General features: G+C 52.3%; 1 protein-coding gene across 1 annotated transcript in view; it reads left to right on the forward strand.

Annotated features, from left to right (window-relative positions):
* Positions 1-33: 33 nt before the first annotated feature.
* LOC133359898 (uncharacterized) overlaps positions 34-14,531 on the forward strand; it is a 41,172-nt gene continuing 26,674 nt past the window's right edge. The window contains exons 1-8 of the mRNA XM_061578457.1: positions 34-618; positions 1,570-1,646; positions 3,534-3,729; positions 8,493-8,624; positions 9,450-9,715; positions 10,738-10,805; positions 11,564-11,826; positions 12,785-13,559. Of these exons, the coding sequence (XP_061434441.1) occupies positions 456-618; positions 1,570-1,646; positions 3,534-3,729; positions 8,493-8,624; positions 9,450-9,715; positions 10,738-10,805; positions 11,564-11,826; positions 12,785-13,559 (1,940 nt within the window). The 5' untranslated portion in view covers positions 34-455. The remainder of the gene's footprint in view (positions 619-1,569; positions 1,647-3,533; positions 3,730-8,492; positions 8,625-9,449; positions 9,716-10,737; positions 10,806-11,563; positions 11,827-12,784; positions 13,560-14,531) is intronic.

Raw genomic sequence — 14,531 nt, forward strand, 5'->3', positions numbered from 1 at the left:
ATATTTAATCATTGTCTTTGAAACTGATTGGTCTACCCCAGAGACAGCCTTCTTCATGGCCTAGTCTCACCAGTGTCAGACCAGAGAACAACACCAAAAGGCGACCGGTACAAAGACAATGCAGTGTCAAGAGCATCTATAGCTCGGGGTGAGCAGCTATATCATGGGACCTTTTTGCCAGAATCAAAGTATGAAAAATAAGAATCGGTTTTACCCTTTCTGGCAATAAAACAGGAGGCGATAATATGTTCAAACACCAGATAGATTATTCCTTTTGCAAGGAATCAAGTTACTGCATTAACCACGCGTACTTGTGGTGATCACGCAAACAAACACGCTCTGATAATAATCACATCGTCAGGACTGTGTTACGAGGACCCGGTGTGTTGCTATGCTGCACCGGTGTACCGCCAATACGTACAAATAACAATGACCGACTGCCTTCTTGCGCAGGGATGAACCCGGCCCAGCCCGAGTTCATGCGCGCACGTGGCAAGCGCAGGGTGAGGGGGAATGGAGCGGAGTGCGGGCGGTCGAGCGACTCCGACGAGGAGTGGACGGGGAGGAGGAAGAGGAAGGAGGTGGCGATGCACGGAGGACGAAGAGGTGGAGGCAAACGTAAAAGGGCGCTTGCAGACCGTGCAGAGACCCCCTGTAGACTCACACAGAGACCCCCTGTAGACTCACACAGAGACCCCCTGTAGACTCACGCAGAGACCCCTGTAGACTCACACAGACAACCCCTGGAGACTGACGCAGAGACCCTCTGTAGATTCACGCAGAGACCCTCTGTAGACTCACACAGAGACCCCTGTAGACTCACTCAGAGACACCCTGTAGACTCACGCAGAGACCCCCTGTAGACTCACACAGAAACCCCTGTAGACTCGCACAGAGACCCCCTGTAGACTCACGCAGAGACCCCCTGTAGACTCACGCAGAGACCCCCTGTAGACTCGCACGGAGACCCCCTGTAGATTTCGATTTAAAGCTTTCGTGACTGCAGGGATTCATCTTCTTGGTTCTTTCGGTAAAGTCACGTAGAAGGGAAGTAATAAAATAATAAAAATAAAACATAATAAAATAAAATAATTCTCACGACGTTTCGGCTACAACGCAAGCAGCCGTCTTCAGGTGAAGAATGAGACACTGCCAAGCTAGGAGCTTATATATAATTCGTTTCGCATTAGAAGAAGTTACAGCAGCAGATGTTAGTGTAAATGCGTTTGGTATTACCTTAGAGTCGCGGCATCTCTTCAGAAAGGTGAGAGACTCGATTAGCTGAGCCTTCTTATCACGGAGCTTGTTGAAGGATCTCAAAGTTATGTGGAAACCCTCCCCGTAGAGGCGGTTAAATTTCGATTTAAAGCTTTCGTGACTGCTGGGTTTCATCTTCTTGGTTCTTTCGGTAAAGTCACATAGAAGGGAAGTAATAAAATCATAAAAATAAAACATAATAAAATAAAATAATTCTCACGACGTTTCGGCTGCGTGCGTGCGTGTGTTCACGTGTGTTCACGTGTGATCACGTGTGTGCATGTGTTCACGTGTGTGCGTGTGCTCACGCAGGAGGAGGCAAGGGGGCTGCTTCACGCTGGGCCACCGTGGGAGAGTCGCACGCGAGGGCAGCTCCCAGCAAGCGCAAGGTCTCTGTGCACAGCGCACGGCACTCCTCTCGTTACAGCTGCTGCTGCTGCTGTTGTCTTTAGTTTGTTGTCCTTCCGCCGCACCTCCCATTAGCGAGGTTGGCTACGTACGGTTACAAAGAAATTCAACATACATACAGTGAGGGAAAAAAGTATTTGATCTCCTGCTGATTTTGTACGTTTGCCCACTGACAAATAAATGATCAGTGTATAATTTTAATGGTAGGTTTATTTGAACAGTGAGAGACAGAATAACAACAACAAAATCCAGAAAAACGCATGTAAATTTTTTTATAAATTGATTTGCATTTTAATGAGGGAAATAAGTATTTGACCCCTCTGCAAAACATGACAGTACTTGGTGGCAAAACCCTTGTTGGCAATCACAGAGGTCAGACGTTTCTTGTAGTTGGCCACCAGGTTTGCACACATCTCAGGAGGGATTTTGTCCCACTCCTCTTTGCAGATCTTCTCCAAGTCATTAAGGTTTCGAGGCTGACGTTTGGCAACTCGAACCTTCAGCTCCCTCCATAGATTTTCTATGGGATTAAGGTCTGGAGACTGGCTAGGCCACTCCAGGACCTTAATGTGCTTCTTCTTGAGCCACTCCTTTGTTGCCTTGGCTGTGTGTTTTGGGTCATTGTCATGCTAGAATACCCATCCACGACCCATTTTCAATGCGCTGGCTGAGGGAAGGAGGTTCTCACCCAAGATTTGACGGTACATGGCCCCGTCCATCGTCCCTTTGATGCGGTGAAGTTGTCCTGTCCCCTTATCAGAAAAACAACCCCAAAGCATAATGTTTCCACCTCCATGTTTGACGGTGGGGATGGTGTTCTTGGGGTCATAGGCAGCATTCCTCCTCCTCCAAACAGGGCGAGTTGAGTTGATGCCAAAGAGCTCCATTTTGGTCTCATCTGACCACAACACTTTCACCCAGTTGTCCTCTGAATCATTCAGATGTTCATTGGCAAACTTCAGACGGGCATGTATATGTGCTTTCTTGAGCAGGGGGACCTTGCGGGCGCTACAGGATTTCAGTCCTTCACAGCGTAGTGTGTTACCAACTGTTTTCTTGGTGACTATGGTCCCAGCTGCCTTGAGATCATTGACAAGATCCTCCCGTGTAGTTCTGGGCTGATTCCTCACCGTTCTCATGATCATTGCAACTCCACGAGGTGACATCTTGCATGGAGCCCCAGGCCGAGGGAGTATGACAGTTCTTTTGTGTTTCTTCCATTTGCGAATAATCACACCAATTGTTGTCACGTTCTCACCAAGCTGCTTGGCAATGGCCTTGTAGCCCATTCCAGTCTTGTGTAGGTCTACAATCTTGTCCCTGACATCCTTGGAGAGCTCTTTGGTCTTGGCCATGGTGGAGAGTTTGGAATCTAATTGATTGTTTCTGTGAACAGGTGTCTTTTATACAGGTAACAAGCTGAGATTAGGAGCACTCCCTTTAAGAGTGTGCTCCTAATCTCAGCTCGTTACCTGTATAAAAGACACCTGGGAGCCAGAAATCTTTATGATTGAGAGGGGGTCAAATACGTATTTCCCTCATTAAAATGCAATTCACTTGATAACATTTTTGACATGCGTTTTTTTGGATTTTGTTGTTGTTATTCTGTCTCTCACTGTTCAAATAAACCTACCGTTCAAATTATAGACTGATCACTTCTTTGTCAGTGGGCAAACGTACAAAATCAGCAGGGGATCAAATACTTTTTTCCCTTACTGTATACTGTACTAGAGGAATCCGATGAGGTGTCAGGGTCGAGATCGAACCCGCGACTTCCTACGTACCAGGCGAGGGAGTTAACATCTCCTAGCCACCGCTGGTCACCGCACAAACTTTGCCCCCCTCACCCCACCACCCCCTCCGCTCAGACTAAAGCCGAAGCCCTGGAGTACGTGTGGAGCATCTTGCAGGGCGTGGAGGAGGAGCAGCAGCAGCAGGAGGAGGAGTCCAGGGGATTTGAGCTGAGGGAGGTGCACAAGGCCAGGATGGCGATGTTCAGGCTGGAGCGCAGAGCTACCGCCTGCAAAGAGGCCCTGAGGGTGGCGCTCCAGAGGATACATGGAGGTGCGTAGCCTGCAGCGGTGATTTATATTCACATCGCAACTCCACGCTCCCCTCTATTCTCACTGGAACTCCACGCTCCCCTCTATTCTCACCGGAACTCCACACTCCCCTCTATTCTCACCAGAACTCCACACTCCCCTCTATTCCCACCAGAACTCCACACTCCCCTCTATTCTCACCAGAACTCCACACTCCCCTCTATTCCCACCAGAACTCCACCCTCCCCTCTATTCTCACCGGAACTCCACACTCTCCTCTATTCCCACCAGAACTCCACGCTCCCCTCTATTCTCACCGGAACTCCACACTCCCCTCTATTCCCACTGGAACTCCACGCTCCCCTCTATTCTCACCGGAACTCCACACTCCCCTCTATTCCCACCAGAACTCCACACTCCCCTCTATTCTCACCAGAACTCCACACTCCCCTCTATTCCCACCGGAACTCCACACTCCCCTCTATTCCCACCGGAACTCCACACTCCCCTCTCTTCCCACCAGAACTCCACACTCCCCTCTATTCTCACCGGAACTCCACACTCCCCTCTATTCCCACCGGAACTCCACACTCCCCTCTATTCTCACCGGAACTCCACACTCCCCTCTATTCCCACCGGAACTCCACACTCCCCTCTATTCCCACCAGAACTCCACACTCCCCTCTATTCTCACCGGAACTCCACACTCCCCTCTATTCCCACCGGAACTCCACACTCCCCTCTATTCTCACCGGAACTCCACACTCCCCTCTATTCCCACCGGAACTCCACACTCCCCTCTATTCTCACCGGAACTCCACACTCCCCTCTATTCCCACCGGAACTCCACACTCCCCTCTATTCCCACCGGAACTCCACACTCCCCTCTATTCTCACCAGAACTCCACGCTCCCTTCTATTCCCACCGGAACTCCGCACTCCCCTCTATTCTCATCGGAACTCCACACTCCCCTCTATTCTCACCAGAACTCCACACTCCCCTCTATTCTCACCGGAACTCCACACTCCCCTCTATTCTCATCTGAACTCCACACGCCCCTCTATTCTCACCAGAACTCCACACTCCCCTCTATTCCAACCGGAACTCCACACTTCCCTCTATTCTCACCGAAACTCCACACTCCCCTCTATTCCCACCAGAACTCCACACTCCCCTCTATTCCCACCGGAATTCTACACTCCCCTCTATTCCCACCAGAACTCCACACTCCCCTCTATTCTCACCAGAACTCCACACTCCCCTCTATTCCAACCGGAACTCCACACTTCCCTCTATTCTCACCGAAACTCCACACTCCCCTCTATTCCCACCAGAACTCCACGCTCCCTTCTATTCTCACCGGAATTCTACACTCCCCTCTATTCCCACCAGAACTCCACACTCCCCTCTATTCTCACCAGAACTCCACACTCCCCTCTATTCTCACCGGAACTCCACACTCCCCTCTATTCTCACCAGAACTCCACGCTCCCCTCTATTCTCACCGGAATTCTACACTCCCCTCTATTCTCACCAGAACTCCACACTCCCCTCTATTCTCACCGGAACTCCACACTCCCCTCTATTCCCACCGGAACTCCACACTCCTCTCTATTCCCACCGGAACTCCACACTCCCCTCTATTCTCACCAGAACTCCACACTCCCCTCTATTCTCACCAGAACTCCACACTCCCCTCTATTCTCACCGGAACTCCACACTCCCCTCTATTCCCACCGGAATTCCACACTCCCCTCTATTCTCACCGGAACTCCAAACTCCCCTCTATTCCCACCGGAACTCCACGCTCCCCTCTATTCCCACCGGAACTCCGCACTCCCCTCTATTCTCATCGGAACTCCACACTCCCCTCTATTCTCACCAGAACTCCACACTCCCCTCTATTCCAACCGGAACTCCACACTCCCCTCTATTCTCACCGAAACTCCACACTCCCCTCTATTCCCACCAGAACTCCACACTCCCCTCTATTCCCACCGGAACTCCACACTCCCCTCTATTTCCACCAGAACTCCACACTCCCCTCTATTTCCACCAGAACTCCACACTTCCCTCTAATCCCACCGGAACTCCACACTCCCCTCTATACTCACCGGAACTCCACACTCCCCTCTATACTCACCGGAACTCCACACTCCCCTCTATTTCCACCAGAACTCCACACTTCCCTCTAATCCCACCGGAACTCCACACTCCCCTCTATTCTCACCGGAATTCCACACTCCCCTCTATTCTCACCAGAACTCCACACTCCCCTCTATTCTCACCAGAACTCCACGCTCCCCTCTATTCTCACCGGAACTCCACACTCCCCTCTATTCTCACCAGAACTCCACACTCCCCTCTATTCTCACCAGAACTCCACGCTCCCCTCTATTCTCACCGGAATTCTACACTCCCCTCTATTCCCACCAGAACTCCACACTCCCCTCTATTCTCACCAGAACTCCACACTCCCCTCTATTCTCACCGGAACTCCACACTCCCCTCTATTCTCACCAGAACTCCACACTGCCCTCTATTCTCACCAGAACTCCACGCTCCCCTCTATTCTCACCGGAATTCTACACTCCCCTCTATTCCCACCAGAACTCCACACTCCCCTCTATTCTCACCAGAACTCCACACTCCCCTCTATTCTCACCGGAACTCCACACTCCCCTCTATTCTCACCGGAACTCCACACTCCTCTCTATTCCCATCGGAACTCCACACTCCCCTCTATTCTCACCAGAACTCCACACTCCCCTCTATTCTCACCAGAACTCCACACTCCCCTCTATTCTCACCGGAACTCCACACTCCCCTCTATTCCCACCAAAACTCCACACTCCCCTCTATTCTCACCGGAACTCCACACTCCCCTCTATTCCCACCGGAACTCCACACTCCCCTCTATTCTCACCGGAACTCCACACTCCCCTCTATTCCCACCGGAACTCCACACTCCCCTCTATTCCCACCGGAACTCCACACTCCCCTCTATTCCCACCGGAACTCCACACTCCCCTCTATTCTCACCAGAACTCCACGCTCCCCTCTATTCCCACCGGAACTCCGCACTCCCCTCTATTCTCATCGGAACTCCACACTCCCCTCTATTCTCACCAGAACTCCACACTCCCCTCTATTCTCACCGGAACTCCACACTCCCCTCTATTCTCATCGGAACTCCACACTCCCCTCTATTCTCACCAGAACTCCACACTCCCCTCTATTCTCACCGGAACTCCACACTCCCCTCTATTCTCACCAGAACTCCACACTCCCCTCTATTCTCACCAGAACTCCACACTCCCCTCTATTCTCATCGGAACTCCACACTCCCCTCTATTCTCACCAGAACTCCACACTCCCCTCTATTCTCACCGGAACTCCACACTCCCCTCTATTCCCACCGGAACTCCACACTCCCCTCTATTCCCACCGGAACTCCACACTCCCCTCTATTCTCACCGGAACTCCACACTCCCCTCTATTCCCACCGGAACTCCACACTCCCCTCTATTCTCACCAGAACTCCACGCTCCCCTCTATTCCCACCGGAACTCCGCACTCCCCTCTATTCTCATCGGAACTCCACACTCCCCTCTATTCTCACTAGAACTCCACACTCCCCTCTATTCTCATCGGAACTCCACACTCCCCTCTATTCTCACCAGAACTCCACACTCCCCTCTATTCTCACCGGAACTCCACACTCCCCTCTATTCCCACCGGAACTCCACACTCCCCTCTATTCCCACCGGAACTCCACACTCCCCTCTATTCTCACCAGAACTCCACACTCCCCTCTATTCTCACCAGAACTCCACACTCCCCTCTATTCTCACCAGAACTCCACACTCCCCTCTATTCTCATTGGAACTCCACACTCCCCTCTATTCTCACCAGAACTCCACACTCCCCTCTATTCTCACCAGAACTCCACACTCCCCTCTATTCTCACCGGAACTCCACACTCCCCTCTATTCTCACCGGAACTCCACTCTCCCCTCTATTCTCACCGGAACTCCACACTCCCCTCTATTCTCACCAGAACTCCACACTCCCCTCTATTCTCACCGGAACTCCACTCTCCCCTCTATTCTCACCGGAACTCCATGCTCCCCTCTATTCTCACCGGAACTCCGCAATCTTTTGTTGCTGCTGATGGAAGTCGCCACTGCTGTTGATGCTACTGCTACATGTGCTCCTGTCAGTGCTGCTGCTGGTACTGATGCAGCCTATTAACTAAACGATGTTTATTTTACCAGGGTAAGCCGCACTGAGCTGTGTAGCTGTTTTTCACAAGCGACCTGGCTATCACAAATGAGAGCTCAACGAAGTGACTTATCATCATCATTATCATTACGTGGACATTTATAGCAGCCAAATACTCTCAACGCGTGACGTTTATTCTAAACGTCGAGGGGAAAAACCGGAGGACCCGGAGAAAAATCCACGCAACCACGGGGAGGTATTCGCCATGAAAGTTTGCACACACAAGGAATTTACTATGGCCGGAAGGTGCATACATTCAACACGTAGGAATAAGTGGTATACAGTCTAACTATACTAAAATTACAAAGTCTAACTAATACTAAGGGGCTAAAGTATGTAAAATTGTGAATAAGCGTACAATATAAAATGTAAACTAGCCATAATATACAATCTAAAAATACAAAAAGGGTAATATGTTGTAAACTATACAGTCGGGATGGAACCCACGACCTCCTGTAGACCACGAGAGGTAGTCAACATCTCGCCGTGTTTGCCTGCAGGCTCCTCCGTGCCGCCGGCCTCCGCCCAGGCTGTGGCGGTGTCGCGCAGCGCTCGCTCTCGCTACGGCCTGCGCCCGCGCGAGAGGCAAGTCTACACAGAGGTGGAGGAGCCCCAGGACGACGACTTCTTCTGTGAGACCCCCTGCTCCCTCTCACTCTCTCTCACTTTCTCACTCTCTCTCTCACACTGTCACTTTCTCACACTCTCTCTCACACTGTCACTTTCTCACTCTCTCTCTCACCTGTCACTTTCACACTCTCACTCTCTCTCTCACTTTCTCACACTCTCACTCACACTGTCACTTTCTCACTCTCTCTCACACACTGTCACTTTCTCAAACTCTCTCTCACACCGTCACTTTCTCACTCTCTCTCACACACTGTCACTTTCTCACACTCTCTCTCACACTGTCACTATCTCACTCTCTCTCTCACACTGTCACTTTCTCACACTCTCTCTCACACTGTCACTTTCTCACAATGTCAGTTTATCACACTCTCACCTATCTATCTCTATTGCTCCCGCGCTCTCACTCGATACGTTCCACCTGCTCCCTCTCACACTCTCCCCCTTTCCTTCCCTCTCACACGCTCCCTTTCTCGTACTCTCACTTACCTCTCTCTCTTTTGCTCCCTCACTCAGGGATGCAGGGAGGGAGCAGGGAGGGTGACAGGGTTTACATCTCCGATGAGCGAGCTAAATAATCTTCTTGGTTCTTTCGGTAAAGTCACGTAGAAAACGTGACTTTACCAAAAGAACCAAGAAGATGAATCCCTGCAGTCACGAAAGCTTTAAATCGAAATTTGACCTAAAGAAGTTCACAATGCAGAGAGGGAGGGAGGGAGGCATCTGTCTGGAGCGCTCCTCACCCTCTCACTCTCTCACAGTGCCACTGCTGCTGCTGCTGTTGCTACTGCGGTTCGCCCTCCTCCCACTGCTGCTGCTGTGGCTCTCAGTCTGCGAGCTGTGCAGGGATTTCTACCTGGCGGAGTGCTCCGTGCACGGCCCGCCAGAGTTCATCGCGGACGCGGCCGTGGCCCCGGGAGTGGCCAACAGGGCCCGGCTCAGCCTGCCCCAGGGCCTCACCGTCGGCGCCTCCTCCATCGCCGGCGCCGGCCTCGGGGTGTGGAGCAACAGGAAGAAGCTGCCCAAGGGGGTGATGTTTGGGCCCTACCAGGGAGAGGTGTCTGAGGAGAACCCCGTGAGCGAGTACTGCTGGCTGGTGAGCTGCTGCTGCTACTGCTGCAGCCTCCTCCTATTCCTACATCATCATCGTGTGTGTGGAGAGGAGGCTCGTGAAGGAGATGCAGAGAAACCCATAGCCTCACACAGTCACCCACAGACTTACACAGAGATCTAGAGACTGGCACAGAGAGACCCAGAGACTCACAGAGACCCATAGACTCACACAGAGACCCATAGACTCGCACAGAAACCCATAGACTCACACAGAGACCCATAGACTCGCACAGAGACCCATAGACTCGCACAGAGACCTATAGACTCGCACAGAGACCCATAGATTCACACAGAGACCCATAGACTCGCACAGAGACCCATAGCCTCACACAGTCACCCACAGACTCACACAGAGACCCAGAGACTCGCATAGAGAGACCCACAGACTTGCACAGAGACCTAGAGACTTGAACAGAGACCCAGAGACTCACAGTGGGACACACAGACTCACACAGAGACCCAGAGACTCACACAGAGAGACCCAGATACTCACACAGATGCTCAGAGAATCGCACAGAGAGATCCACAGTCTCACACAGAGACCCAGAGACTCGCACAGAGACCCACAGTCTCACACAGAGACCCAGAGTCGCACAGATACCCTAGAGACTCGCACAGAGACACAGAGACTCGTACAGAGACCTAGAGACTCACCCAAAGACCCCCAGAATCACAGAGAGACCCAAAAATTAACGTAATTATTTGAACTTGTAACACACAGCAAAGACGGTGGTCACCGCATGGCGCGGCGCTTACAGATGCACTTCTGCGGCCGTCTGGAAGGTTCTTCCTTCCAATGTTAGGAAGCCACTGGGAGCTTAGCACTTTAAAATCTTGTAGATTGAAAATGCATTTCTTTAGAACTGCTTTTAGTGTTTAGTTTGTTGTCCTTCCCCCGCACCTCCGATCAGCACGGTTGACTACGTGCGGTACGAAAGAAGTTCAACTTACAGTCCAACTGACATTAATTATCCGTGGATCTGCTCGTGTGCGTGTGTGTTTCAGATTTACAAAAACAAAAAGGATTGTGAATATGTTGATGCTCAGGATGAATCTAAATCAAACTGGATGAGGTGATTATTGTCTGAAGGACCACTACACAGAGATCAGAACCACTACACACAGAGACCAGAACCACCACACACAGAGACCAGAACCACTACACACAGAGACCAGAACCACTACACACAGAGACCAGAACCACTACACACAGAGACCAGAACCACTACACACAGAGACCAGAACCACTACACACAGAGACAAGAACCACTTCACACAGAGACCAGAACCACTACACACAGAGACCAGAACCACTACACACAGAAACCAGAATCACTACACACAGAGACCAGAACCACCACACACAGAGACAAGAACCAGCACACACAGACCAGAACCACTACACACAGAGACCAGAAACACCACACACAGAGACCAGAACCACTACACACAGAGACCAGAACCAGCACACACAGAGACCAGAACCACTACACACAGAGACAAGAACCAGCACACACAGAGACCAGAACCACTACACACAGAGACCAGAACCACCACACACAGAGACCAGAACCACCACACACAGAAACCAGAACCACCACACACAGAGACCAGAACCACCACACACAGAGACAAGAACCACTACACACAGAGACCAGACCCACTACACACAGAGACCAACCCTGGGCCTCCCCTTGGTCGACTCGGCATCAAATGAGCACCCGGTACGGAGCGTGGTTCCAGCCACACCACCCCCACGTAGCGCCCAGTGCCGGCCCTTAATAGGCGCTCGCTAACGGCGCCCACCCCGCCCCCGCGTCTGCCCGCGCAGGTTCGTCAACTGCGCGAGGAATGAGCAGGAGCAGAACCTGGTGGCCTTCCAGCACAGGAGGCAGATTTACTACCGCACGTTCCGTGCCGTGGGGCCCGGCTCTGAGCTGCTGGTCTGGTACGGCGAGGAGTTCGCCCAGGAGCTGGGCATCGCCTGCGAGGCCGGGCCCTCGCGACGCCGCAGCAGCAGCAGCAGCGAGATGGCTCCTAGGGCCACCGCCAGAGACCTGCAGCCCGTGCAGCCTCCACCAAGCGAGGAACACCGTGAGCACCGCTCACCAGAGACTCACCACTGCTCACCAGACTATAGCCACCACTCACCAGAGATGATAGCCACCACTCACGAGAGACGATAGCCACCACTCACCAGAGATGATAGCCACCACTCACCAGAGATGATAGCCACCACGCACCAGAAATGATAGCCACCACTCACCAGAGATGGCAGCCACCACTTACGAGAGACGATAGCCACTACTCACCAGAGACGATAGCCACCACTCAGTAGAGATGATAGCTACCACTCACCAGAGATGATAGCCACATCTCACCAGAGATGTGGATGTAGCTACCACTCACCAGAGATGATAGCCACCACTCACTAGAGATGATAGCCACCACTCACCAGAGATGACAGCCACCACTCACCAGAGATGATAGGCACCAGCCACACTGATAAGGTGGAAGTGAGTAACTGGTGTGGTGTGTAGTAGTAAACATCGCCACTGGGGAGACAAAGGCGGCTATGTGTGGTGCTGGCCACCCTCCCACTCGTGTGCCGTGTTGGCTTTCATTGATGCCCATAACAGCACTTGTCCCAAAAGTATATACAGGCTATATGGGGGTTCTTTGTCTTTGTGTGTATATATAATGGAGCCCACTGCACTACGAACCTGGCCACCTGAGTTTGATTCCCACTCACGGCCAACGTCAGTGGTGAATATTTAGGCCTCCCCTAGGTTGACTCAGCCTCAAATGAGTACCTAGCTTAAACGTGGAAACATCGCCACTGGAGAGACAAAGGCGGTCGGGCCTAGTGTTGGCCACCTACTCCCTCGTGTGCCATGCCGGCCTTCATAGGTACTCGCAAACAGCACTTGCCCAACAGTCTGATATGGCTGTGAGAAACCTTTACCTTTGTGTATACACACACGTGTGCAAGAGTGTTCATGTCTAGATGTTGGTGTGTGCGCGTGTGTCTTGTTCCTCTGGGATGACGCAGGTGGAGTGGGTGTGGAGGTCACAAGGCTGCCGTGTCCTGCCTGCAACCGTCAGTTCATCTGCCGCTCTAGTCTACAACATCACGTGCAGAGGAGACACCCCACTAAGCCCAGTAACAAAAGTCATCAGTGTGACCAATGTCCATACAGCACAGACTACAAGAGTACCTTGAAGAAGCACCAGAGAACACACACGGGAGAGAAGCCGTTCAAGTGCACCGTGTGTAAGAAGGCATTTGCAGACACATCAACTCTTCACAGGCACCAGAGAACACACACGGGAGAGAAGCCGTTCAAGTGCACGGTGTGTGAGAAGGCGTTTGCACGGCTATCAACTCTTCACAGCCACCAGAGAACACACACGGGAGAGAAGCCGTTCAAGTGCACCGTGTGTGAGACGGCGTTTGCAGACACAGCAACTCTTCACAGGCACCAGAGAACACACACGGGAGAGAAGCCATTCAAGTGCACCGTGTGTGAGAAGGCGTTTTCACAGCTATCACATCTTCACAGGCACCAGAGAACACACACGGGAGATAAGCCGTTCAAGTGCACCATGTGTGAGAAGGCGTTTGCACATCTATCAACTCTTCACAGCCACCAGAGAACATACACGGGAGAGAAGCCGTTCAAGTGCACCGTGTGTGAGAAGGCGTTTGCAGACCCATCCAGTCTTCGCCGGCACCAGAGAACACACACCGGCCAGAATGCATTTTCTCATTCCCGTGGAAACAGAAAAGTCATCCATCCTGAGCAAAACGCGCACAGCGCCGAGCTGTGAATTAGTTTTAAACAACAGGCCACGTGATTAGCCGAGGCTGTGCCACCCTTGAAACTGATTTTGAATGTGAACACGGAAACCTACGGATCCTCCTACACCTGCCTCACACTCTGTGGGGGGTGGGAGATTAAACCGACCCGGCCACCCCTCGATTGCAAGTGCGGAGTTCTAGGTCCCAACCACTGCACGTCCCCCCCCCACCCCCATCACCTGGGGGTCCCTGTGTGTGTGAGTGTGCAGAGTCCCCCGTGCAGAGCTGCACTGTTGTTACCCTAGAGAGGGGCACCGCAGGGCGATCCACCTACAGACACCCCAGTCTGCACGTCTCCCGCCGGTCTCCATGCGCACCGCGTGCCGTCTCGTAGCCCTGCCCCGTGCGACGTACGTAGAGTACGTACAGTACGCACCCATCCAGCGGTAGACTGAACCGCGGCTGTTGACGAAGGTGGCATCCACTCACAAATCTCCGAACACTCAGTCCAGAGGTCGCAACCGGGTACCCGATACCCGTACCCTACCCGATACCCGGCCGGGTACGGGTAGCTGTTTGCGACCTTGGTGCAGCCGGGTACAGGTAGACCGTGAGTCACTGGTGAGTAACTGTCACTCATTTCCCAACGTCTTGTCTCTTCTCACAATTCAAGTTCCTAGAATCAACCCACCCGCGCCTGCAACATGGCTTCACCCCAGAGGTCGCAATCAGGTACCCGATACCGGGTACGGGTATCTGTTTACGACGCTGGTGCGGCCGGGTACGGGTAAGGAATCAAAACCCGTTTGCGACCTCTGGCTCAGTACCGTAGCCCCGAGCCATCGCTTGCACGATATTCACTTTGCTGCTGAGAGGAAAGCTACGGGGAGGAGGTGGGGGGGTTGCTAGGATAGGACATCTGTGGAACGGCTGGAGATCTGCGAAGAAGAGCTTCATAGCTCATCGGATTCCTGCGGTCTGAAAAAATATTGTGGGA

This window comes from Lethenteron reissneri, chromosome 66 (genome assembly GCF_015708825.2).
Source record: "Lethenteron reissneri isolate LAM-NWPU_2019-01 chromosome 66, ASM1570882v1, whole genome shotgun sequence".
In the NCBI taxonomy this organism is placed as follows: domain Eukaryota; kingdom Metazoa; phylum Chordata; class Hyperoartia; order Petromyzontiformes; family Petromyzontidae; genus Lethenteron; species Lethenteron reissneri.